This window comes from Taudactylus pleione, unplaced genomic scaffold (assembly GCF_031769625.1).
Source record: "Taudactylus pleione unplaced genomic scaffold, aTauple2 ptg000229l, whole genome shotgun sequence".
In the NCBI taxonomy this organism is placed as follows: domain Eukaryota; kingdom Metazoa; phylum Chordata; class Amphibia; order Anura; family Myobatrachidae; genus Taudactylus; species Taudactylus pleione.
Window position 1 is genome coordinate 4,920,366 of NW_028284631.1, and position 27,228 is coordinate 4,947,593.

General features: G+C 43.1%; 2 protein-coding genes across 9 annotated transcripts in view; one reads left to right on the forward strand and one right to left on the reverse strand.

The window, feature by feature from the left end:
• The window catches only part of GIGYF2 (GRB10 interacting GYF protein 2), a 183,010-nt gene that overhangs the window by 46,653 nt on the left and 109,129 nt on the right, over positions 1–27,228 (forward strand). For 6 of the 8 annotated variants that reach the window (XM_088479253.1, XM_088479254.1, XM_088479255.1 and 3 more), the window contains exons 6-8: positions 371–479; positions 819–859; positions 13,200–13,385. In XM_088479253.1, the coding sequence (XP_088335379.1) occupies positions 371–479; positions 819–859; positions 13,200–13,385 (336 nt within the window). The remainder of the gene's footprint in view (positions 1–370; positions 480–818; positions 860–13,199; positions 13,386–27,228) is intronic. The other 2 variants (XM_088479256.1, XM_088479257.1) reach the window with 1 other exon arrangement.
• KCNJ13 (potassium inwardly rectifying channel subfamily J member 13) lies at positions 1,255–6,824 on the reverse strand. Its single transcript, XM_088479258.1, has 4 exons — positions 6,513–6,824; positions 4,615–4,788; positions 3,348–3,839; positions 1,255–2,800 (listed from the first exon to the last, which is right to left on the reverse strand). Coding segments are annotated over exons 2-4 (1,125 nt in total). The 5' UTR covers positions 4,616–4,788; positions 6,513–6,824; the 3' UTR covers positions 1,255–2,168.

Here is a 27,228-nt window from a genome sequence, read left to right on the forward strand (position 1 = left end):
CCTACCTCCCGATATGCCTGCACCCCCCCCCCCTCCCCCACCTGCATAGCTCTGCATGGGATCATACATCGCATCCCCAGATCAAGTGAACATGCAGGAAGATCTGAAGGTGCGATGTACGACCCCACGGGAGCACGCACTGATCAATATCATGCCCACACACTGTACGATATAGCAGCAATATCGTACCAATCTGTGGGATCGCCTGCTGTATCGCACCGTGTATGGGGGGGGCCTTAAGACTTTTCATCAGCAAACTTGGGTAAAGATGCAGAAATCTCATAAAAATGAGCAGCAGACCATGAAAAGTTAGGTACAAGCTCTGCATATGTAAATGGCATTCATTTATTTAGTTTCTTATGTTTTAAAGGCAGAGGAAGAGGTGAAAGTGGTTTCTACCAAAGAAGTTTTGATGAAGTCGAGAGCGGCTTTGGGCGAGGAGTCCGTGAGATGCATCGGTCTCAGAGCTGGGAAGAAAGGTGAGAGAGGGAGCAGAAGGGGGCACTGACATTACATTTGGAGAATAAGTGGGTTAATGTAGTATGATTATATATAGGTTCCTTCAGTTATCAACTGGATTTCAAAGCCAATGCAGTTAGTTTTGATTTTATCCTCAATTTCTATATAGGGTAACTGATTGCAAATTTAATGGACAATCAGCTTTACAATGCTGCGCTTCTGTTGGGAATTTCCTTGGTGCCTCCAATACTAAATTTACAATTGTAAAATGAAGGAGGACTCTAATAGAAAAGCAACTTGCACTAATGCTGGGGTGTCTGATCCACATATCTGAATTCTATGTCTCTCTTCCCCATCAGAGGAGAACGTCGGTTTGAAAAACCAGCAAGAAAAGAACCAGGTAAGTTTTTCCTCTTGTAACCAGTGGTGTGTTAGGGATTGTAGAGCTGTGGTTTGGGAGAGTGATGAGTGCACACAGTTCTCTGATCATCTGTTAGATGATTTTCTGGTGGGATAATAGGGGACACGTCAGAAAAGCACAGCTAATTGTAGGACAGTGTTCGTTAAAGGTTCATAATCGTTTCTACATTTTTGTTGTTGTTATTGGAGGTGAATCTGTTGCAGTCTTCTCTTTTAATGTTTTGAAATGACTTCCCTTGATCAATAATGTGCCTGCAAGTGTCAAATACAGTTAAAACCTGGATAGTTAGACTTTACCACTTTAATTCTATGTATTATACATATCAGTGTTTTATTGTATAAAAAATGAATATACAACTATATGTATCATAGCTGTGTAACAAAGGCATATGTTGGTCCTGTAATAGGCACCACTCCATGTATAGACACATTGATCAGCAGCAGGGAACTAGCTGGAAGCACACGGTTTATTATCACAAGTATAGTGAGTGGGAGTTGCAGGGCCAGCCTCTGTGCAGTCCCTTTCTGCTCTGGCACTGAGTATCTCTCCCTGTCTGTGCTCTCGCCTTGTAATCTGCCAGCTAGGAGCTGTTATGGGTTAGTACAGAGATTCCACTAAGAGCAGATTCATTGAGAAGGCAAAGCGGGGTATGCATGTGCTTTTGCATATTCTTCACCTGCATGTGTGTTTTTTATACACCTGTCTCTATGATATATGAATGTCTACATAACTCTTACATGGGTCTCAAGGAAGCATGCATGTGTTTTTAGCATATAACTCTGCCTGTGTTTGTCTGTTGTGTACCTCCTTGCACATTTGTGTGAGTGCTTCCGCTTTCCTGTCTTGCTAAATATAATGCACTCCACGTTTAAAAGGACAATCTGATCAAACCAACAATCTCTTGTATGGAACAGTAAGAGTTGGCTTCCCAAATGCGTCCTTTGTATCATTTGCACTTTTAGCACCTGAATAATGCTCTTGCAGTACATATATGTGCTGGTCCACGGTCTGCACACAACTGTTGTCTCTACTACTGTCTTGGAGTGATCTCACTCCCCTGAGTGATTCTTGATTGCCGTTATACATTAACATGTGGGCAGAGTCCCACAGACCCCTATGGTATCAATGGGGTTAACAGTGCCTGATCTTCTTCAGTAAGGTATCAGTCTTTGGAGCCTTGTTAATACCGCCCTCATTTCCCGTGTGAATTTCCTTTGGAGAAGCGTCAGCATGGATATCAGAATGAGGGTGGCTGGAGGGGGCTACTTAAAGTAATCTGTTCAGTCTGTTATTCGCCCAGTCCAGTCTCACAGATTTGAAAGGTGTCCCCCCTTTGCCCATTAGCACAGACTTCCAGCTCAGTCCTGTAGGATTGTCTGTGTGAGGCTTGTGGTAACTCAGGGAGTGGACGGCCAAAAGATTCCATGCAGATCCGGTATCCTCCTTCAGGCCGGCGGGTCAGGCATGGTGCAAAGCGATGCCCTTGGAGGATCTCGCTTGGTAGATATGAAGTACGGCTCTGGCAGATTTCCCCAGAGCTCTCCTGAGTAGCAGATAAACAAACCACAAGCTCCAAGTGTGCTGAAGAGGATATTGTCTCACGCTGCAATAGGGCTGCCAGGGGGCTTCCAGGAGACAGACTGTGGGTGTAAGTCAGAGGGAAAGAAAAGAAAGGGCACTCCACGCTGCCAGTTTGACTATCCAGTGAAAAGTCCACACTGATTTGTTGGATTTGCCCATCACCTCTCTCTTGGTAAAGGATTCCACTGACTCTCACCATGGTTAATGGGCTAGGACGTGTGTTGGCCACTTGGAACATTAAGCATGGCTTTCCTTCAGGGCTGCCCACCACTGCCAACCTTGAGAAGAGGATAGATGGAGTGCGGTTCTTTGGTCTTGCTATTTTGGCTACAAAAACACCTGTGAAATATATATAGTCTACAGTGAGTAGTAATCAAACAAGAATAAGGATTATTAAGCTTAGTGCAGAGGTTTCCAAACGTGGTCCTCAAGGCTCCCCAACAGTTCAGGTTTTAGAGTTATACATGGTGGCTTAATTAGTACCTTAGTCAATTTGATTTAATCACCTGTGCTCAGCCATGGATATCTCTAAAACCTGAACTGTTGGGGGGAGCCTTGAGGACTGCGTTTGGGAACCTCTGGCTTATGGGTACATTTACTAAAGTGAGAGTTTTTAGAAGTGAGTTTTAGAAGAGATGTTGCCCATAGCAACTAATCTACTTAACATTTAACTAGCACCTTCTAGAAGATAATAGCTAGAATCTGGTTGCTATGGGCAAGATCTCTTCTAAAACTCACTTCTAAAAACTCTCACTTTAGTAAATGTACCCCTTAGTGTTATGGTACTTTCAGAATTTGCTATATAGGGATGATGTGGTTAGTTCTGTTTCCGCCCATAGATCCCAGGCCTTTAGTAATTTTCAAACCATAGAAAAAGAAATCTCACCTGTAATAAAAGCTTCCAGCATGAGTCCAAGCAGCATCTGCACTGCAAGAAGAGCAATAGCACTTGGACAGTCCCCACTGGGAAACATGGTGCCATATCCAATGGTAAGCTGTGTCTCCAAAGAGAATGAAAAGGCAGCAGTGAAGCTAGTGATGTACTTGACACAGATGGTGTGATTCTCTGGTGGGGCGTCGTGGTCCAGTGCCAAATCCCCATTCATTTCAGCCAGAAGGTACCAAAAGACGGCAAACAGGAGCCAATGGGCCAGGAAAGAAGCCGAAAAGGCCAGCATCATCCAACGCCAGCGCATATCCAGCAACAACCCCCATATGTCACGCAGGTAAGACAGCCCCTGCCCCTGGATCCCAACAGCTTTTATGGTGCTATGTCCGTCTTTAGTCACTAGCCGATGAGAACAAGAGCTGAGCAGGGTACATCTTGGGGACCTGCTGTGAGGATCCTCCTCCCGGTCTGTGCTGACCTGCAGCACCACTGAAAAGAGAACAACGTCATATGACTTGCTGGGAGCATTGCGATATGAGAAATACTGAGCAGTGCAAAATGATTGTGCAGGTAACAAACTTCTATAACTAACCAAGTAATGTGCTACTGGCAGTACCATATAAACTCTCCAGTGTGGACTGGATTTTTGATTTTCTAGTTACAGAATTAAGGCTTTGTTTCTTCTGCCAGGGATTTTGTTGAGCTGTAGATATTAGCACTGTGATAATTCATTAATTAGAGACAGATTATTACTAATTTTGCCCAGTTTTTTTTTATTCATGGGCAAATAAAAAGTGTTCCTATTAATATAACATATTATGAGCAATTGCTTCACAAGTGATGCAAAACTTCATCTGCAATGATTCGGATACTTGTCTGACATGAAAGGTGATCAATTGTGAATTGCTTAATGTATTATGAATATTTCCGGATTGATAGTCTGAGGGGAGTAACTTTTCTATTGCTATCTTCCCCTGCACGGCAGCAGGCAGCCTGCATGTATAACCAAGCCATGCATGAAATTAACAATCTAGGCCAATTATATTGGTCAAAGTTGACAAACCCCATTTGTAGGGGGAAGGGGGAGTCTTCCAGTGTTATCCCACAAGTGAGATTATTTACGTAATACTTTCACTGCAATGACTGTTAAGAATATTAACCGTTTTGAGTCTGTGTACCAATGTGTCCACACATTGTAGAAGTCCTCAAGTCAAAATGAACTTGTACTGATTAGTATTTGTGTGTGTGGCAATTATTTACTTACTTTTTAGCTGGTCAGAGACCTGATGCGCCACGTGTGTCCCTGGTCACTGAGGTGCCAACATCGAGGGTGATGGGGTAATGAGTGTAACCGTATGGAATGAAAGTTTCAGTTCTTGCGTCGTCCACCACGTGTGTCTCTCTCACTAGTTTACTGTTGTCCAGTCACTTGTCCAACCTGAGCAAAGTGGACAGTGCAATACACATGGATTCCATCACAAAATCATTAACGTTTTCAGGTCTAAATCATGATACTCTTTTCATTTTCACTTCTTATACTCTTTCTTGAAATGACAACTCCTACCCCCTCTAACAAAAGGCACCTGAGCTGCCTCTGGCTCTTTTCCCTGAAGGCAAGCAGGGGCCTGTGCCTGCATAACCCCTGTGTCCTGAGCTGCTGCCAGACGGAGAGAGGGAGGGGGAAATAGAGTGTTTGTGTTATAATTTCACGCTCAGGGGTAAGCCGCTTTTAGATGCACACATCATGATACTCATGTGACATGTCCTGCTGCGGGAAACTATCCAGGCCTTGTTTGATGTAGGATTCATTGGAGGCAGGTAGGCTTCACCTGGATATGGCACTAACCTCCCTTCCTTTGCCGCTTACTCAATATAGAAAAGGACAGTGTTTCGCTGTCCGCCTCTAGCAACGGCATTCTTGTCACAGTGTGACTTTATAAAACAAATATGCTGATCTGTCATGCTGTGCTACAATAAAACCCGGTCGCTGCTGTGAAGATTATTAAATACAATCAGATTTAGGACTCGTTTGCAGCTAATGCACAGGAGCAGTGTGTTGCATAATGAGAACAGTTTAATGTTCCAGCTCAGTCCTGTAGGATTGTCTGTGTGAGGCCATGGTTTGGCCGCTTGGTACGGTAAGTGCCATGCAATGTATATATCTATTATCTGATTAAGATAACTCCGTAACAATATACCTGTGCCTCGTTGCCTTTCTCCAGATAAATAAAATAGCTAGCATTCCTCTTATAGTTAGAAATGATCAATTCACCATATCTGCACCTGTGTATATATATTTTTTTTCTAAGTTTGAATCATGAAAACTTTGTTCGCAAAACAAAGAATATAACAGCTGGAATTTACAGGAATTTAATTTTGAAATCTTATATAAACTCTTGATCAAACATGAATTAATACGATTCCCTCTTCTCCAGACTTCTACAGTGATTTTACTCAATCCACTGTTATTTTTTATTTAATTTATTTTTTAACTTCTACATTAAGCATTGTGAACAAAGTTAAGTACAGCTGCTCGGCAAACACAGTTAAGGGGTTCTTTGTCAGTGTTGTGCAGAATGGGAATTTTTATAAGGGTCAGTGTCAGTTGAGATGTTACAGTACTTTTATGACTGGTATGTCAAGTTAAATGATGATGGATGTGCGAATGCATTTAATTGCAGCCTTTTAGTGGCTGACAATGAATATGCAGTATGTTCATTTTTGATAAGTCAAGATCTTTGCCAGGCACCAGAGGGGTTAATCTGAGGATTTCCTAGGATTTACCCAGAATTTTCAGACTCCATCTCTCGGCTTGTACACAGGCTCAATTCACTAAAAGGAACATCACATGGTCAGCATGTGTCGGCCAGACTGGATAAGTGTGGGGGGCACATGGGTGTGAGAGGCCAGCATCATACATACTGGTACGACTGTAAGTAATGCCGCTTCCGGGCACTGCTAATTTGGTAAAGTGTTAGCCCCTTGCCAGGCAGAATCTCATGTGACTGGAGCTGCTTGATACATGAATTTGGAGAGATGCCATTAAACAGTTGTGTCCTGTGGTGGCAGGGTGCTTTAGTATGCACAATCGGAAGTGTCAGAATGAAGATGTCTGTGGCCCATTTTGGACTGACTCATCATGGACCACAAGAAGACACTTACCTGTTGCGTAGCTTGGTTTTGCAAGTGACGTATGAAATCCGTTACTCAGCGCTTCATTTACAGATTCTTTCTCGTAAGTATTCTTCCTCACATTACTTGTACTTTGCCAGATGATATAGTAGAAATTGTTAGAATCTTTGTGATCTGTCTTAAAAGTATAGTTATATCCCCCTTGTGTTCATCAAGGCAGTGTTAACATCTGCTTGTTGGTCCTCTCTCGTGTCATACTGGGTACCTTCTCGGCGGTTCCTTATCACACTGTGACTTAGCTCTCCGGTCCAGTGACACGTTCTCTGAGACTATGGGGGCAGCTCTTGCTGGGTCTGGAGTCATATCCCACATTCCTGTGTTTATAAATCAGGGGGCAGAGCTTCTTCGACATAACATTTGATTGGTCAGTAAGCTATTGGTGATATGCCAGTGAGATGTGGAGGGGGTGGGTATGTTACAGCTCTGCCCTCACAATGATTAGCTGTGCACAGTAGGTGCACTTTATTTTCCATTAACAATCTCATTACTGTCCTTTTTGGAAAAGGGGTTAATGGAGCAATGGTTTTAGACTTTTTTAATAGTGTCTTCATTATTTTTTTCCTAAGTTGGAGGCAGGTATCCTGGGAATGTTGTGTGGCCTCCCTACAGCCAGAGTAGTGGTGATGTTACGGTTGCTATCGGGACATCACTCTTTGGCAGGAAAAGGTTAACCAAATTGTGCTTGTACTTTTTAATAAGATAATTTGAAACCTTGTCACTGATTGCTGTTTGTCTGTTGCAATTACTGCGTTATATGCTCAATTTGTAGAAGGCTGCAGGGCAATTAACTGAGCATTGGTCAGGTCATGTCTGCAGGACTGTGCATTAGAAAGCAAAGCTGGATGGAGGTCGGGTCAGCCAGAGTGTAGACATGCTGAGTCTTATTCTGTAGCCTTTTGAGTTGTAAAGCAGAAACAATATCCATTTGTTTTATTCACATTGAGCACTGTTCTCTTACACTATAGCACCCATGAGCCTTGGGTAGCAAGTAGTAGTGCATCTTATTTTGGATCATGTTATAAATGTGCATCATGCATGTGCTTGCGAGACCAAGCACATGTGTTTTGGGTATTTCGGAGGGAGTGGGTGCTTGTTTTCCACTGGACTTTGCTCGCCTCTGTCCGGTTAAGCGGATTGAAGAGAACAGAGCCCCATTGTTCCTGGAGGAGCAAAGCCGTCTTCAGGCCTGCGGTGCTGAATATTAAAGTAATGACCCAAATCCCACCCCCCTCAGAGCTTCTGTTCTGTCGTTCTGCCCAAAGTTTGGACCTCCTGCTGCCAGTGGCACGTCAGTGCTTGCCCAAACCAAACAGTGGAAGGAGAAGCTACGCAGATACCTCAAACTTTCAGTCCCTTGAAGGCCAAGTAATCAGCTCCTTAACCCTTTCAAATTTGAAAGCACCTTTAAATTGTGTACATAAACAAGAGTAGCTTTAATGTTAAATACTCCTTTCACAGTAAGCACATATTTAACAGTCTTAGGAATACTCCTCTAGGTGACCTATTACGTAATGATCTCTGGATGAAGATATCCCTCCCTATTAAGTATATGACCTAAAGTAGTTACGTGATCTCTTCTTGCCAAGATGGTGCTGTTCCCCTCACCCTTCCATCTCTATCCATCCTCTCTCTTACTGAAAGTATATAGATGCTTTGTAAAGGCGTGGGGTAGTACATGAGAGAAGGCTTTTTTGTCCTGTTCAATGTGTGTACTGTGTATAGTGGGTTCGAGATTTTTTTATTTTTTTTTTAAAGCTAAAAGCAGAACTACAATTTTTTTTTTTTTTGTGAACGTAACGGTTACCGTGATGTAGAAATACACCTGTGTTTTTAAGATTGTATTACTTTATAGTGAGCCTTTGCTATATTGGCTAATTGTCAAAATGCGTATAGTGTCTAAAGGTTGGAATATTATCGAGCTTGCTAATACTTCTGAAGGCGCTGTTATGATCACGTCTATGCAGTCATCTTCCAGTTACTTAAGCAGAACAGTGCGTATATCGAGAGTGATCCAGCTGAACAGCAGAGTCTCATTCAGTTTGCCTACTCAATGGTTTCCTGTAGAAGTTTGTCGTCCGCCTGTCATAGAGCTTCTCTCCTATCAAGTGTCTAACTTGATAATGATCCGCTGGATTCTCCTGCAGACCAGTGTTTAATTCACTTGCTAATGATGGTCTAGATTCTCCTCCAGGTCATTGTCTAGTTTACTTCATAATGATTGGTTGTATTCTCCTGCAGACCAGTGTCTCATTCAATTGATAGTGATGGTCTGGATTCTTCTGCAGACTAATATCTAATTCACTTAGCAGAACAGTATAATTAGTCAGACTTTTCGCTTCAGTCCGTGTTTATGGCTGAAAACATCTTATTTAGATCTACATTTTACATGTTGGACTTTTACCCCATGAGTCATTTATGGAACAAAATATGCAATCTATTTCTGATAGTGTAACAGTTTTTGTTTGTGTTTTATGAATTGAATATTTAAACATTAAAAATATTACATTTATTTTTTTCTCCATATGAATACTAGAAATTGTAGAGGCTCAAAGGAATTAGTGTGCTCCTATATATTTATCCCTTTCTCCACTCTGAGCCACATGCTGCTCATTGTCTTAGCTGTGTTCTGAAAAGGTGGAGGCCTTTAAGAAATCACAGTGGGGCAGATGTACTAAGCTCTAGAAAGTGATAAACTGCCAACCAATCAGCTCCTAACTGTCATTTTTCAAACACCGCCTGTAACATGAAGTTATGAGTTGAGTGCCTGTTAGTTGATCACTTTCCAGAGCTCAGTACATCTTGCCCAGTGACTTTAACAGGTGTTAAATTGTTTTCCATTTTTGAAGGATTGTATAGTGTTAACAAAGTCCTCCTTACACTAAGTGAAAAAATAAGCAGACTAAGGGGGGTATCCAATTAGCCGTGGCTAATTATCTCGCCCGGGGGTGTATCCAATTAGCCCAGAAGCCGGCACTGAGTAGGAATTTTGTTTCGCCTGCCTCAGGCAGGCGAAACCAAATCCCCGGTAAGGTGTTTTTCTTCCAATCGCGGCAGAGAAAATACATAGGTCCGACTTTTCGCGGATCCTAAGTATTTTCGTGAGAAATACAGAACATTTTCGGGCGTAATAAACTGGGTTTAATTGGACAGTACGATAAAAACAATTGGTGAAATATAACCGAACATCTGCGAAAAAACCCGTTTTTTTTATGTCCGAAAAATTTTCGGAGCTAATTTGGATTCCCCCCCAAATGCACTTTGGTGACTTTGGTACTGCGAGCTACATGGACTATGCAGTACAGAGATGGTACATGTTGTGCGTGTGGAAGAAGCTGAGGTGGGCAGTAATAACACTAGACTGATGCCATAAGAAATCATCATTTAGTGCTCTCAATATAACATGACTGAACAAATGACTTAATGTTTAGAATTAGCAATTGCTAAATACTAAACCTAATTTTTCAGTTGCATGTTCCGTCGGATAAACTACTGTGCAACTGAAAAAAACCAAAACCTAAGTAACTGGGTGCATTTTGTAGAATAACCTTTTGGAAACTTGAAAAATTAGAACTTGCATGGTGTTAAGTACTAAATAAATGTATTTTGTTGGTGCAGTATTAATTTTAAATCGCTTTCTTACCAAATGAATCATTCAACACCACCCTGTTTAAGTCTGTAAATCATTTTAATGTTACCTTGTGGAACCCTGTGAAAGTAAGCCATGGCCTACAGATGTCTGGAACAGACAGCTTCAGTAGATGGTTTCTGTCCTTTCACAAACCGACTAAAATGAACTGTGTGCAGTCATCTATTATAGAGTCACTGCTCTTAGTTAGTAGTTAATGTTTTAATTGTTAAATTCCATATTGTGAGCCCAGCAAAGAACAGGTGAATAGGTCTACTATAAAAATTGTCCAGACAGGGTTCCTGACCCTGTGTTCTCCCCTCCTGCCGACCACTTCACACAGCTCCCGACACTTCTGCTTTTTCCATAAACAGCTTTCTTGGCTATAGGTCAAAAATGCCCCACTAATGAGCATTGGGCAGAATCCAGAGCTTCTGCTCCTGTTCTGACTGCATGCTGAAGCTTTGGCCGGAGAGTAGGATGAGCCACAATATGTAAGAATCGGTGGCGAAGTATGGGCAGTGGGGAGGAGGGTGGTGCGATGGCGGTTTTATTGGTTGGTGCTTTGACACTTGTATGCTCCATTTAGAAAAGGTATCTGGTTGTAGATGTGTCCCATTAAGGGGGTAGTAGCATTTGTAATATATTTATGGATTACAAGGGAAATTTAATCTGTTTGGAGTATCAGTGAGAGTTCCCTTGGTCATGTGTGGAAAGAGGTGAGTCTATATCTATGTTAATGCATATATAGTGGTGTGAGTTATTTTATGTAAACTTAAATGTCACCTACGCTGGCGACAAGACAATATTTCCAGTTCCAAAGCCTTTATCTGCTTGTATGATATTACTTTCAAGCCAATTGGGTACTCGACTTTGCAAACGTTGAGCAGAACTTCACCTAATTTTGCAGGGAGCAGGACTGTTCTAGTCTTAAGAGTGACCTCAGCCTGCAATGATCCTCTGCTTCTCCTCTTCCCTTGGATACTACAGATATGCTCTGACCTGTGTCACTGAATTGTAAGCTTGCGAGCAGGGCCTTGTTACCTTTTAAGTCTGTCTTACAACCCAGTTTTGTTCTATTAATTTGTTTCAAGTTGTAAAGCGCAACGGAATATGCTGCGCTATACAAGAAACTGTTAATAAAAAATAAACTGGATAGAACAGTGTCAAATCAGTAGATGTGTCCATATTAAAGGTTAAAAGGAATTTAACTGGAAAGAACGATTGTCCCCATTAACAGGCCAATTAGTATAAAATACATGTTGCTTTATGTAAATCAGCTTGTAACTGATGCCATTTCTAAATTAATCACAGCTTTGGCCGGTATCCAATTAGCCGCGGTAAATTACTGTGGCTGACTACCTCGACCGAGGCTATCCAAGTAGCCCTGATGCTGGCACTTATCAGCGATATTGTTTCTCCTGCCTGAGGCAGGCAAAACCAAATCCGTGATGAGAGGCTGTTTTTCTCCCAATCGCAGCAGTGAAAATACATAGGTCCGCGACTTTTCGCGCATCCTATATGTTTTCGTGAGAGAAAAAAAAAAGTTTTCTGTCGTAAAAAACGGGTTTTTATTGGATAGCACGAAAATACAATCGTTGGAAAAGACCCAAAAATCAACAAAAAACACCCCGTTTTTTTGCATCTGAAAATTTTTTGCTGCTATTGGGAGACCGGCCTTAGTGTCCAATTTGTCAGCTCTAATGGGGGGCATCCACTACAAGATCTAAAAACGACTGCACGATTACGACATTGTAATCTTGCAGTCGTTTGTCAGTCGTGTGATGTGCCTACACTGAATGAGCAGACATTCAGTGCAGGGTCATCCATCATCTGGAAACATGCTGAGCCTGACGATATCGTCAGGTTGACCAGCATGTTTGCACGATGATAGATGTCTAAAAGATGTCTAGAAGACCGAATTTTCAAACGATGTTCAAATGATGTTTGAACGATTATCGGACGATTTTATCATAATCGTTCAACTTTATCGTCTAGTGGATACCCCCCTTAATATTGCTGAAATGTATATTATGTAATACATGTATTTAATGTTCTTAGTATCTGTATTAGGCTAGATAAGACAACTTGATTTGAAGAGGAGTAGATATGTAGGAAAAAATGGATTCCAGACGTCAAAGGTTTTCTCTTATGTTCCTCCAGCAGCTTCTGCCATACTTACCACTGAAAGTAGCTCTTTTAATAAAAATGTCTAGGTGTCTGAATCAATCTTTAAAAGTAATTAAATGGTAATACTACTCAAAAATAGTTAAACATGATTTTACCAAATAAAAATAATTGTGCTTGGCACCGCTATGTACTGGAATTTCTCTTGATACTTGAAAATAGGACCTCTGTCCTGACCTCTGACACTCCTCATCAGCATCTCTAACCATTTACTAATGTTGCTGTGGAGTTTCCGATGTTCACAACATGCCTTCCAAATGAAAGTCCTGTTTCATTTATCAATAGTTCTTTCTGTAAGTTGTGATATGCAGTACTTTTGGCTTTAGTTGTTAACATTGCTGCCTCACAACTCTGGGGCCATTGGTTAGATTCCAACCAGGGGCGCTATCTATATATTTATATGCTCCCCCGTGTTTGACTTTCCTCTGGGTGCACTGGTTTCTTCCCAAAGTACAAACCTACCCTCATACCGGATAGTATAATTGCAGTGGCACTTCATGCAAAATAAAAGCAGGGCAACAGATTAAGCATGCATTCTGCAGGTGAAAGCCAAGGCTTCTGCATCAAACTCTCAATAGAAGTGGAAAATGCTAATTACAGCCACCATTCTGGTTTTACTGGGGGTAATTAACACACTAATCAAAGTATACAGGAAGAAAGTTAAGTAGACCTAATTAAACTGTACAGAGTGTCTGTGCTGGTTGATGAGATTTTGCTCCATAATTCTGTAGTGTGTTCAATCCGCTCAGGTGTTTGTGCACTAATCTCTGGTTTATCCTAGTATTGGGGGAATGTGCGCTTCTGCAGTTCATATTTTGTTAGACTAATTCTCTGAACTCCTTCAGTTCGGCCTGTGATTGAAGAGGGAGGCACAGCAGCTGCTGGGAGAAAGCAAGAATTTATCCGTTCAGAGAGTGGGAACTGGCGTAGCCTGCGGGAGGAGTTGAATGGCGAGGAAGAGGAAGGTGGTGGTGTGTGGAGGACTGCAGCACCTAGAAGAGATGGTGAGAGGTGGCGCTCTCATAGCCCTGGTGAGTATAAAATAAACAGAGAGGGAGGCATGAAGACAGTGATCTGATAAATCGAGCTGGGAGAAATGATACAATAACCTTATTAACAATTTGCAGAATACTATCTGAGAAACTGGTGCAGATAATTTGGTTACCAAGAAAGAATTTTGGGTGGTTAATAATCCCCATACAGCTGCTTCATATGTTACCAAGGATCACTAAAGAAGCAGCTAAACCTATTATCGGACCCCATTATCGAAGGGCGTTGCAATCTCTGTGACCGAGTAAGTAGGTTTCTAGATGTAACAGAGGATTTATATCCCTAGGATTACTATTCCATGTTGTGGATAGTGGTGTTTTATTTTTATCTCATTCCACTGCAAACTGGCACACTGCTAATTTCCTGTCATGTAGCATTTTTATATGCTCCAGCTGAACACATCTATTTTGTTCTTAGGATTTTCTGCTTTCTACATTGTGCTTTTTAATTCAGCAACTAGCTGATTGGTTGTAAGCTAATTTACTGATAGGTCCCCTATGATGAACATATAATAGTCTTATCACAACCAATGTGATTTTGTGAACGAATGATTCAGACACATCACTCCGGATCATGATTTTATGGGGATTATATTCTGAGTTGCATAGGTCTCCCATGTTGGAATTGACACCATATGCTCCTAATGAAGCTATGACTTAATCTAAGTTTTAGAATTCTTTTGTGCCTTCATGAAACTGCGGTATTGTTTGTTGATGAGGTATATGTACTTAAGGGATAATACAAAATAAAATGTCCTGTAAGGGCCAGGAGTGAGAAGAATGGTCTTTGTGCTTATTTAGTAATATGATGCTGTGAGTTTGGAAGCTGATCAGCAACTAATGAATAAAAAATGGAAGGCTAACTGATATTGGAAGGTCCATAGAAATCGCACTTTGGTGAAACTTATTATTGCGGAAGAATTGTGACTCTTGCACTGATGATGTCTGAATGGTTTGTGGCAATGGGATTTGGAAATGTGTTTAGAAGGTATTTATGGGAGACTAGGACTCCTGTGATGGTACATACCAGTTTTCTGACCTCTTCCCAACAGGACAGGTCCATTAAACGTATTTGGTGAAGAATTTATTTAGGGGCTGCGTCTCCATCATAGATTAGTAGCTGTTGGGAAAGGGAGAAGCAAATTCTGGAAGAGACCTCATGTGCCATTAGTAGTCAACTTTATTTTCCTTAGGTAAGGTCTCATAGACAGAAATGATCAATCTCAATGATTTAAGGTTGGATCTAGCGTGAGAGGTTCTGGCTGACTTTGGAGAAATTGATGAAACTGTAGATGGGGCAGTATATTTAACTTAAAATGCAATATAATCCATGTGGTGTTTGATTTTGTACAGCAATGGGGAGAATAGAGAGAGATGCCAATAACAGGCATATCAGCAAAGGTCTTTTATCTCCCATCTATTCGATGTTCCCGGGTAGATATATTCTTCAACCTCTGTTTAGTGCAGTTTCAGCCCATAACCTTTGTTATGGTGCATACACACAGTCAGATTTGTCAGATGAACGATTTGACCAACGATTTGAACTATGAACGATTTTTGACTGCATTAAAATGACTGAAAACGTCCAAATCTTACTGCAAACGTATCAGATGTCAGATATCGTTATCTGACCATCGGAAACAATCATCGTTCATTGTTCAGGCATGTCAGATTTTCCTTCAGATATGAATATATTTAATAATATTGCACTAGGAGGCGCTCTCTCTCCACTTTTTTTTGTTTCTTTAGGATTTATACGCAGTCAGAACAACAGTTGATGGGAGAAGGAGCTTGCCACCCTTAATACCTGGGGAGTGCGTTAGTTGACGAAAACTAACTTAAAAAAACTTGACTGAAGGACTAAGCGCCGTATACCATGTCTCTTTTTTATAATATATAATGTTCGCTATATCTACCTGAGATTTCTGTGCCCAGCATTAATCTTATAGGAATAGTGTGCGCTAGATTTTGTATTTCTAAGAGAAGGACAGGAAAAGAGATTAATGGACACATAAGCAATGCATCAGCAGCTTAAAGCACAGGTTTGCGGCTTTTCTTGATACCTGAAAGGTCTAAGTCAGCTGCTTTATGCTCCTATGACCAGGGTGAAAATGAGAAGACCTTTCAGGATATCATTTGAATTTTACTACCAACATGTAGTTTCTTACTGATACTGTATTCTCTACTGCAATGTGTGATACTGTCATTTATTCTATCAGTATGTGGTGATTGTTATTCCTCCTATTCATGTTTTATCTTTGCTTTTTATTTTGTGGTTAATGTTAAGTAATATGTTATTTCTATGCAGTATCAGAGTTTATGGTTTTAAGAGTAGTATGTTTTTAATTTTATATTTGATATAACACAATGAGGGGGAATTCAGTTGATTGCGATGTTGGATAGCCCAGGGAAGGAGTTACCTGAGCTATTCAAATGACTGCGATGTTAAGCCGACTAAAGAGGATTTCAGCGTGCACCCTCCTAAGGTGAGAGCAGAAATTCCACTAAAATGCCGGCCTCAATGCTATGTTTACAGCTTAACGCAGCGCTAACAGCTTCCTGGCCGGCATTTAAGTTGGAAAGTGCTAGTTAGCGTGACTTAACACCCTGCTTTAGACACGATAACCGGCATTCTCCGACTTAAGTGCTTCTAGTTGGACTTAACAGTGCGCTGTTAAGTCGGTGAATTGAATAGCTCCTGAAACCTCCTTCTGTTCAACAGCGCGATCAATTGATTTTCTCCCTTTTCTACATTGGTATGCTCTTATGTCTCTGTTTAAAAAGTAAAAACAAGGAGTCTAGTCTGACTCGCCGTAGGAGTTGGCCATGTAAATTTGTGATGCAATGGTTGTTGTCCTCTTTGGTATTCAGGTGGAATCTCTGGATCTCTGTCTGGCTCATACCTTGACCTCTCCTGATGATGCTGTAGGTGCAGGCACTGTTCTGAGATAAAGAGCAGCTCTGATTACAAAAGCAACCTTTGTCAGAAGCTCATTCCATATTTTGTTCTATCAGGTGCTCTAATAATTTTTGTTTAATTTATTGAAACATTTTACACTGTATGGGGTTGATCAGGGAAGATTTGTCGTGGTCAATGCTTTCCCTATAGCGAATCAATCTGAGATTTAACTGAATTATTTTTCAGCATTAGGCTATTTAATTTATTTATACCCTTTTGTGTTGGGCGCTATTGGAAGGAAGCGGGAGTCTTATCTTATAGCTGTTATAAGCATTCCCTCCTGCTTTGAGCTGTGATTATCGAGGTGATCTAATAACACTGCACAACAATGAAAATGTTTCCCATGTGAAAATAGTAACTTCTAATTGATTTCAGCATGCAAAGAATGAATGACATTTAAAACTCAGTTAGCTCTGAGTTCCGAGATATAGCCCATTTATGACGATGTAGGGGTATTCCTAGTGAAGTGGGCAGAATGGAGAGAATCTTACCAGCAATCTGCGTTCCGTGCAGAGGGGGCGGGGCCTAATGACACAATTAAATTAATCAGTTATTTGTCCCCTCCTCTATTCAAATATATGCAATTCACGGGATTACCCACACAAGATAACTGTGGTGCACTGAGTGACAAGCATAGTGAGCGATTCCACCAAGACATTTCAGCAATGGAACAAAGATATCAGGGTAGGGGAATCACTACTGTTAGACAGTGACAAGAGATGCCCCAGAGGAGGAGTACAAGCGACAAGCAATGAGAGAGCACCCCCATGAATAGGCCACTATATTAGATAGTACTTTCGTATGCTGTATGTTTGTATCGTATGCTGTATGTTTGTTTAGTTTTATGTTCTTATTTGTGATTGAATTAAAACAACTGTTATTTATTTTCTATCATGAAAATATCAGATTATTTAAAAATAGCTTTTCACTATGACTATATTACTTATGTACATACAGTATAGTGCAAGTAGTGTAGCTCACAAAATAGAGCTAGTAAAAACATTCTGAAATCATTTTTTTTTTACCTCAAATTAGTAATGTATGACTATTTCCCTTTCATCCACTAGGGACACTGGAGGTGCTTACGCTGGGTATAGAAGCGTGGATAGCTGGAGCTGGCACTTTATAATTTAGAAGTGTGAAGCTCCTCCCCCTCTATGCCCCACCAGCCCTCAGTTTAGAAAATGTGCCGTCGGAGCTGGTCACAATCTGCTGTGCTCCAGCAGGTCACATAATTCATTTCTTTTATTTGACACTATTATTTTTTTTTCGTTTATTCATTTAAAGCATCTATTACATTATTTTTTAAGTACCCTTCGCCACCTCTATAAAGGTGGGGTCCGGGTTACTGGCACCCTGTTAACCTCCTGAGTTACAGGAAGGAGTGTGCAGTGCTTCACCAAAAGCATCTGACATTTCCTTACTGCCGCGCACACACACACACAGCACAGACTGCCTCCAGGAGAAGCTGTGAGGAGAGTGCTGATCAGAGGAGCCGTCCAGAGGGGAGCGCAGTGAGTACAATCACTTGCACTTTCCCCGACTCCTGCCCCGCCGTCAGCGCTGACTTCAGAGAGCACTATAAGCGCTGCTCAATTATTTATGCTTCTCCCCTCTCCCCGCTGATGAGCGCTAGTCGCTAGGCTCCTTCTCAGCAGAGCTAGCACAGGGGGAAGGTTAGGACTGCAGCGTGGTGGCCATTTTCCAGTCCCTCGGACTTGAGGAGAAAGCGGGCGGAGCCTAATAGCACGGGCTCCCTGTCTATTTAATGCAGCAGTGGCTGTTAGAGCAGCGTGGGGGCTGTGTTTAACCTGTTGTTTGCCTGCAGCTCTCCATTACAGGTAGTTTGCAGGCACATGCAGAAGGCTGATTCGCCTGTCTACATCCCTGTCAAGAGGCTGTGAGTAACACTGGGGTGTCAGTGCAGGGAATCTAATCTGTGGGAGGGGGTACCTCTTCCTCTGTGTCCCAACCAGCCTTCTATTTTATTTCAAATCACTGCTGTGTCTATTGTGTCTGGGTGACTGTTGTTTATCCATGTCGAACAAAACAAAAGCGGCTCAAAAGATGTTTGTCTGTTCTAAATGTAACCACAAACTAAGCCGCATGCCACTGGGTCCACGTTATGTGATGCTTGTATAACAACCGATGGCTATTCCTGGCTCAGTTGCTCCGCCATGGGCCGCTGACATGGTAGGCGTTATGTCAGACTTCACGTCAGAGTTAGCTGAGGCACGTAAGTCTCAACCTCCCTGGGTGGCGGGGCTAACTTAATCTCTAGACACCTTGGTACAGGTTATGGGCACTGCGGCATCCACACCCTCCACTTCCTACCAGAGACCGAAGCGTACTCTGACCACTGTTCTCCAGACAGAGAAGAAGAATTCCTTACTATGGAGGATACCGAAGAAGGGGAATTGGAGGTTGCATTACAGGACGATCCTCAGGAGTTTAGAGTCCACCTCTCCCGGGGTGGAATCTTTAATTTTGGCGGTCAGAAAGACTCTCAATTTACCTGAGGATATAATTCCTCCATCACAGGAGTTTGAATTATTTAACGAACAACCGAAGAGCTCTGCAGTTTTTCCGTTCTCGCAGCAACTTCAGCAACAGCTCTCGGTAGCTTGGAAACAGCTGGATAAGAGGTTCCAGATTCCGCGCCGGTTTTCATCTAGTTACCCGTTTCCTTCATCCATGATGGAAAAGTGGGAAACCCCTCCTGCAGTAGATGCGTCTCTCTCCCGTCTCTCAAAGAAAACAGCACTCCCATTGCCGGGAGCTACAGTTCTAAAAGATTAGTTGGATCGTAAGTTGGAGACAACGCTAAGATCTATTTATACAGCAGCGGGTGCTCAACTCAGACCCACTCTTGTTACAGCTTGGGTTAACAAGACGGTGGTTTACTGGGCCGATCAATTGATTACAGGATTGGACTCAGGTAATTCCAGAGCAGAGTTTGCGTCCACTAGCAGAACACATCCGTGAATCTGCAGTTTACATGGGAGAAGCTTCAAAGGATATCAGTCAGATTAGTGCTTGCATATCTGCTTTGGCGATTTCGGTCCGCAGAGCCCTCTGGCTACGCGCTTGGCAAGCAGACGCAGAATCCAAGCGTGCGGTGGAAAGTCTACCATTCACTGGCGACCTGCTGTTCGGGCCGGAATTAGACAAATGGATATCCCAAGCCACAGGGGGTAAGTCTTCCTTCCTCCCGTCAACTGCTTCTGCTCCCAGAAGAATTTACACGGGACCTTCGTTTAAATTCTTTCGGGCGCCACATTCCTTTCGTGGTAGGACCAGAGGTGCGCCCACGCAACCAAGAGGTGGCAGAGGTAGAGGTCGTCCACACACGGTTGCTCGTAGACCAGAGCCTAAACCAGCTGAGAAACAAGTGGCATGATGGTCTTCCGTCCCACCTGGGACCATCTGCAGTGGGAGGCCGCCTGCACAGATTTCAACAAGTTTGGAACCAGACTTCTACAGAACCATGGATCCGAAGACTAATTACCCTGGGGTACCGAATAGATTTCGAGACCTCCCCTCCACCTTGGTTCTTCACTACAAGTCTGCCAATACAGGCAGAAAGAGCCAAGGTTCTACAGGAGGCTATCCAGTCTCTAGTAGTATCTTCTGTGATAGTTCCAGTTCCGGAACTTCAATGAGGTATGGGGTTTTACTCAAACCTGTTTGTAGTACCCTAGCCGGATGGCTCGGTCAGGCCCATCTTAAACCTAAAGTCTTTGAACCGGTATCTGAAGATATATCGTTTCAAAATATGGAGTCTCTAAAGTCAATAATAGCGAGCTTGGAACCAGGGGAGCTCCTATTATCCCTGGATATCAAGGACGCATATCTCCACGTTCCCATTTGGGAACCACACCAGGCTTTTCTGCGTTTCGCCATTTTGAAGGATCATTATCAATTTCGGGCATTGCCGTTCGGGTTATCCTCGGCTCCCTGCATCTTCACCAAACTCATGTCAGTCATGATCGCTCTCCTTCGGTCATCAGGAGTGAACATAATACCTTATTTGGACGATCTGTTACTCAAGGCTCCATCGGTGCCTCTTCTGTCAGATCATGCCTTACTGACATATCACATTCTAATCCAACATGGTTGGATAATCAACTTCAAGAAGTCAAATCTCAATCCGTCCCAGAAACTTTTATTTCTGGGCATGATATTGGATACGAAATCTCAGAGGATTTCTCTTCCAACAGACAAGGCCAAGGATATCCGATTGTTAGTTCAGCTGGTCCTCAAAACAAAGACTGTGTCAATGCTTCTTTGTCTGCGTCTCTTGGGGAAAATGGTAGCTGCTTTCGAGGCACTACAGTTCGGCCGGTTCCACTCCAGGGTGTTCCAGCTGGACCTGTTAGCACAGGGGTCAGGGTCTCATCTGTTCCTACATCGACAGATCCGTCTGAGCCCGGTTACCAGAGTAGCCCTTCTTTGGTGGACACAATCCAGCAGTCTGTTAGCGGGAAAACGGTTCGGAATGTGAGACTGGATCATCATAACCACGGATGCCAGCCTTCGAGGATGGGGCGCAGTAGTCCTCGATTATCACTTTCAGGGTCGATGGTCCCCTCTAGAACAGAAGTGGCCCATAAATTTGTTGGAACTCTGAGTGATTTACAATGCTCTGATAGAGGCAACAGAGTTGCTAAAGGCTCGTCCGGTAAGAGTTCAGTCCGACAACGCGACGGCTGTCGCTTACATCAACCGCCAGGGAGGGACTTGAAGTCGCATGGCTATGCAAGAGGTAACTGATCCTCTGGTGGGCCGAGAATCAGTCAATAATCCTGTCAGCGGTATTCATTCCGGGTGTGGACTACTGGGAAGCAGATTACCTAAGTCGACAGGATGTCCATCCCGGGGAATGGAAGCTTCATCCAGACGTGTTCAATGCGCTGATGCGTCGATGGGGATGTCCTCAGGTGGATCTCATGGCATCACGATTGAATCGTCAGCTTCCAGTATACGTGTCAAGAACTCGAGATCCGCAGGCGGAAGCAGTAGACGCTCTGACAAGTCCGTAGGCCTACCACTTCGTTTACCTTTTCCCTCCGGTTCCACTTCCGCGTCTTCTAAAAAGAATAAAACAGGAGTCCGCCTCGGTAATTCTCGTAGCCCCGACCTGGCCTCGGAGAAGTTGGTTCTCGGACCTTCGGTCCCTATTATCAGACGATCCGTGGGCCCTTCCTCTGGGCCCGGATCTTCTACAGCAGGGCCTTTTCATACACCCCAACTTAGCGCAGCTACGTTTAACGGGGTGGCTCTTGAAACCGATATCCTAAGACGTAGAGGTATCCCAGACGCGGTTATTCCCACCATGCTACGCGCCAGGAAGCCAGTTTCAGCTGCGCATTATCATCGCATCTGGTGTGCTTATATATCATGGTTTTCCAGTCGGGATCTTCCGTCTAGGACCTTTCGCTTATCCCGGTTTCTGCTTTTCCTTCAGACAGGTCTGGATTCTGGCCTTCGTCTGGGAACCTTAAAGGTGCAGGTTTCTGCCCTTTCCATTTTCTTTCAAAGGAAATTGGCCCTCATTCCTGAGGTGCAGACGTTTCTTAAAGGGGTCTTGCGCGTGCAACCTCCTTTTGTACATCCAATTGATCCATGGGATCTTAATCTAGTTCTTCTGTTCCTTCAGTTGCCCATGTTTGAACCTTTGGAGGAGGTTGATCTTAAGTACCTATCTTGGAAAACGGTAATCCTCCTGGCTCTCGCTTCGGCTCGTAGGGTTTCGGATTTGGGGGCTCTTTCCTATAAACCTCCTTACCTAGTGTTTCATGCGGATAGAGCGGAACTCCGGACGATAGCTGCCTTCCTTCCTAAGGTCGTGTCTGCTTTCCATATCAATCAGCCTATTGTGGTACCATCGTTGGTGGAGGACTCTGGTTCTTCTACCTTGGATGTGGTTAGGGCTCTCCGTTGACAGGACTGCTTCCCTTCGTAAGTCAGTCGCTTTTTGTCCTCTATGATGCTGTTCGGAGGGGTTGGCCAGCGTCTAAGCAGACTTTAGCACGTTGGATCCGGCTGACTATTCATCAAGCTTATGTTCGTGCTAACCGTCGGCCTCTTTCGTCAATTTCGGCTCATTCCATACGTTCTGTGGGTGCGTCATGGGCAGCCGGTAGAGGAGCATCTACGTCACAATTGTGTCGTGCGGCCACTTGGTCTTCAGTTCACACGTTTGTCAAGTTTTACAAATTTGATACGTTTGCCTCTTCGGCGTCCCGTTTTGGCCGCCTTGTTCTGCAGGCGCCACAGAGCACTTCCGCTCGTGGGGATAACTTTGGGACGTCCTCAGCGTAAGCACCTCCAGTGTCCCCTAGTGGATGAAAGAGAAAATGGGATTTTGGTACCTACCGGTAAATCCTTTTCTCTGATTCCACAGGGGACACTGGACGCCAACCTCTGCGCTCTATGCCTGCCTGTTCGGTTTTGTTCTGTATGTTGTATGATTCAGTTATTGTGTGTTCTTCTCTCCTTTTCACTCCGCTTGTTCTAAACCTCCTCTCGGTCTTCATTTGCTAAACTGAGGGCTGGTGGGGCATAGAGGGGGAGGAGCTTCACACTTCTAAATTATAAAGTGCCAGCTCCAGCTATCCACGCCTCTATACCCCAGCGTAAGCACCTCCAGTGTCCCCTGTGGAATCAGAGAAAAGGATTTACCGGTAGGTACCAAAATCCCATTTTTTACAAAGGAAACAAATTAAAAGTATTAATTTGTTGTACAGTGTAATTATTGGTTCTATATTGTAGACCGCTGCCTACACTGTGTGATTGACGAGACATTATGCTTTACTTCTCCTATTGTGGTTTATGTATTAGCGTGCTAGCGAGAGAGGGAGCTGGACTGTGTGTATGATGACTTCTGTTTTAAAAGCTATTATGGGAATATTGGCGCTGTGGACTTTGTGGCACCCTAAATCTAAAAAGTAATACAATTTTTATGTATTTTACTCAGGTATTGATCTATTCTATATTTAGATGTGCTATAGTCCAGAGTACAAAATGTAGCATTAAGGGCAGCTATCAGGAGAGTGCACTGGTAAGAATCATGTTCTGTCAAGGTGGGCCCAGTGCTGATGGTCCCATTCCACACTTCTAATTCACTCATTGCTTGGTGATCAATTGTACCATCAGTTTGTCTGCAAACCTGAATCCATAGTGGCTACGTTATTTACTTGGGTTACAGTGCGTTTTTGGTCTCCAGAAAAATGGTTGCGGTTTGTACAGCTCATTCAGTAATAGAGACACATTGTAAGGTGGAAGTTAATTCATCTGACACTAATGTGCTGAAGACTTTAGCAACTGCCACTCAGCGAACAAGTCTGAAGTTCGTTATATGCTACAGACATGTACTTTATGGATAAAACCATATTCCTGCCTACTGGATGCTATTCTCGGGCTCCATTCTGTCTGTCGGTGTGTATGTCTTTGACTTGTTGGATGTGAAATGGGAGAGGTTGGGGACCCAATGGGTTAAGGGGGGGCCCTGCATATTTAATTTGTGTCCACAAATTTCTATTGATGGCCATGGTAAGAAACTTCAGTGTTGCGTTAAAGCTATTGAACCATCTGACCGCCTGTCTAGTAACACTGGTTTCAGGCATGGTTCATCACTAGATAGTGACCTCTCTTGGTTATATCATAGATATTGTACTTAAGATTCTTAAAATATGGTATAATAGGATAATGTCAATACTGCAACTAAACTTAGGAATTATTACCTAGTTTCCACAAGGCCTATAGGGAATATACAAAGTAACAGTGAAACTTGACATATCAAAGGTACAGTAAATGTAAATAGACATATTGCTGGAACAACACTGAGCAAATCTCCAAAAAAACTAGGTAGGACCCAAACAAGAGGGGAGTATTGCGTAACTCGCTCTATCTTGACCAGGGAAGTGGAGGTGAGTCACTGAGATGGCAGGTCAGCACTCGGTGAGCCTTTACCAAATGAAGGGCAGACACACAGAGGGACTGACTGGGCACATGAGAGCTTACCTACCAAAAGAAGTTGTAAGCAATTGGAGCGTGACCTAGGGAGAAGAGTCAGGAGAGGAGATACAGATGTCTCCTTGCACATCTTTGCTGGACTTGCGCCAAATAGCCCCTCTCAGCGTGCCAGGTCCTGAGAGACTCTGCTACCGCCTGGTGTCTTAGTCGCATTGCGATGCGACTAGGACTGACCCAGAGACTCTGCCGATTCATTTCATATGCAACACTATATATATATTGTGTGCGGCTGAGTCTCTGAATCAGCATTCAAAGTGCTGCGATGCAGCGGCCGCAGTTTTTTGTTTTTTCTCCATGCCAAGTTCAGTTTCCTGACTTAGTCGCACACCGATATACAAGTGTCACATATCAAATTAATCAGCATAGTCTCCTGTTGTATCCTAGTCGCATCTCATTGCGGCTAAGATGCATTTTTAGCAAAAAAGACACCAGACATTAGAAGAGTTGCACAGGATCTGGCGGCTCACTCATGCCAGGCAAGTCGCAATGCGTGGTATTGAGGATAGGATTTAGGAGGAGAAATGGTAAGCGCTGGTGTAAAGGTACATTTTGAATCGGCGTTTGAAGCTGATGAAACTGGCCGCAAGTCTGACTTGATGAGGGAGTAAGTTTCAGAGGAGGGGTGCAGAGTTGGGGAAATCTGGGAGGTGAGCGTGAGAGAAGGTAATCTGGGAGAGAACATGTATGTAGTGTAGAAAGAAATGCATTTGGAGATGTAGGAGAGGGGAGAATTAAGTGTTTTGTAAGTGCAGGTCAGTATTCTGAGGGTGATAGGGAGCAACTTTCAGAGGGTGTGTGTGTGTGGGGGGGGGGGGGGGGGTTGGCAGACAGAGCAGTTAGCGGTGGAAAAGGAAGGGGGATAGGAGGTGGTCAGAGGGATGGGATGTACTTGCAGGTGGTATCAATCTTGGTGTGAAGAAGGTAGCGAAGTTGAGGTCAGAGAGGTTGGACTAGGTGGCACAGAGGAGACAAGGATTAGAGAGGGCTATTTGTATCAGAACACAGCTGTGCTAGGAAAGTATGAATGTGATGTCACTCTGCGCATGCATCAAGGTACATTACCCTACTCATTTGCAGCAACCTATTACTCGAAGTGTGATTGACAGTCAGGGAGCGTTTGTGGGAGGTAATGGGGAATGGTGGCAAAGAACGCAGGGGTGTTGCGTCTGTTTCGTGGGTGTGTCACATCCTGTGCCTGCAGTCCTGTATGCAAGAAATATTTCTCCAGCATCTCCGTTCCCGCAGCCATTCTGGACTCAGGACTGTGCTAATAGAATGAACGGCGACCTATGCTGCATCTTTGTATGCAGAAGCTTGGTTTTGCAAAGCAGTCTGTGAATCAGGCCCATAGTGTGTAGAGAATCTGTGTAATGTGGGACTGGAAATGATTAATGCAGGTCATTCCTCAGAGTATGTGTCACCAGGTTCTAATGGTGCTTTGTGTCACTTAGTGCTTAAGGTTTATTGCATATGTGACATTTATAACCCCAGAAGAAAATTCTGGACCCCAGAGGTGGACCAACACCTCTGGGGTCCAGAATTTTTGCACAATGTAATAAAGAAAACAAATGGGAGATAAGGAAGCTAGGCTGTGAAAGCACTGAATGTATACTGACAGCCTATTGCGGGCCATACATCTGTGCAGTAAATCTCCTGACGCCGATTGGCGTTCAAAACCGCTGATCGGCGAGCATTGGTCCGTAATTCGTCTGGGAATTTGGGAAATTCTGCATGTTAAAATTCCCCGACTCGCCAATCCCGATAATTTTTTGGTCTGGATCAGCAAGTCAGGGAAATCCAAATCCAACATATTGGATTTCCCTGATGCCCCGGCCCAGACGTCAGGAGATCGCAGATGTATAGACCCCATTACTTGACTTTTGTGGTAGGCTGTCCTTTGAGAGCTGGCTATATTTTGTGCTTTGTCCCAGATGGATGGGACAGGAAGGAACCATGTTATTTTTGCTTATTCTGTAATAGGCCGTTTATAATACGTGAATGAAGGCAGTAGATTGTTATGATTGGTTAGTTACTATACGATGGTCTGATTATGTTGTGCTATGGAAAATGTTGAAGAGTTTTGTCCCGAAGTGTAAATTACACACCAAAAAATGACTGTCATTTGACATAAATGATGTTTTGACAAGGGAAAAATGTTATGCTATGAATAGTGAACATGCAATCCAGTCCATGTTACAGAATGGCAAAGTGCTTGCCATAAAATAAAAGCCTGCAGGATCCATCCACAATTTTAAAAAGAGCAATAAATCTCTATTAGGATAACCGCTATCAACTGCACATCCATCCATGCGGAACAGCCCTAAAGCAATTGTAGACATAAAGGAGAAAATACAGACCGTAACTTAAACAAATCATAACTTAAATGCACAAATCGGACAGGTGTCAGATTATCATGTGATAGAAAAGTGTGGTTCTCCATGTATGACGTATGTTCTGCATTATTACATTGTTTTAACATTTATTAATATATCTTCAATTCTATCATGCAGCTCAGTACATAGAATGTGTAATCATTCAAATCAGTCCCTCCTCTATTTGAACTAAACCCAGCCACACATCAGTTGATTGTTGTTCTAATTGGCTGGTTGGAACAATAAATCGGGTATTGTGTGGTAACAATCAGCCCTTTCCTCCCACACGCTAAAAAATGGCTGAAAAACGTCCTGAAACAGTCATTTCTACTTTTTCTCATAATCAAGCTTGTTGATTTTACCATCTAGTTTGAATGATGATTCATTGATGATTATAATAGTGTAGTGGAATGTTGGACACCTCCCCCACCCCAACTTGTGGTTGATTTCCCGACAG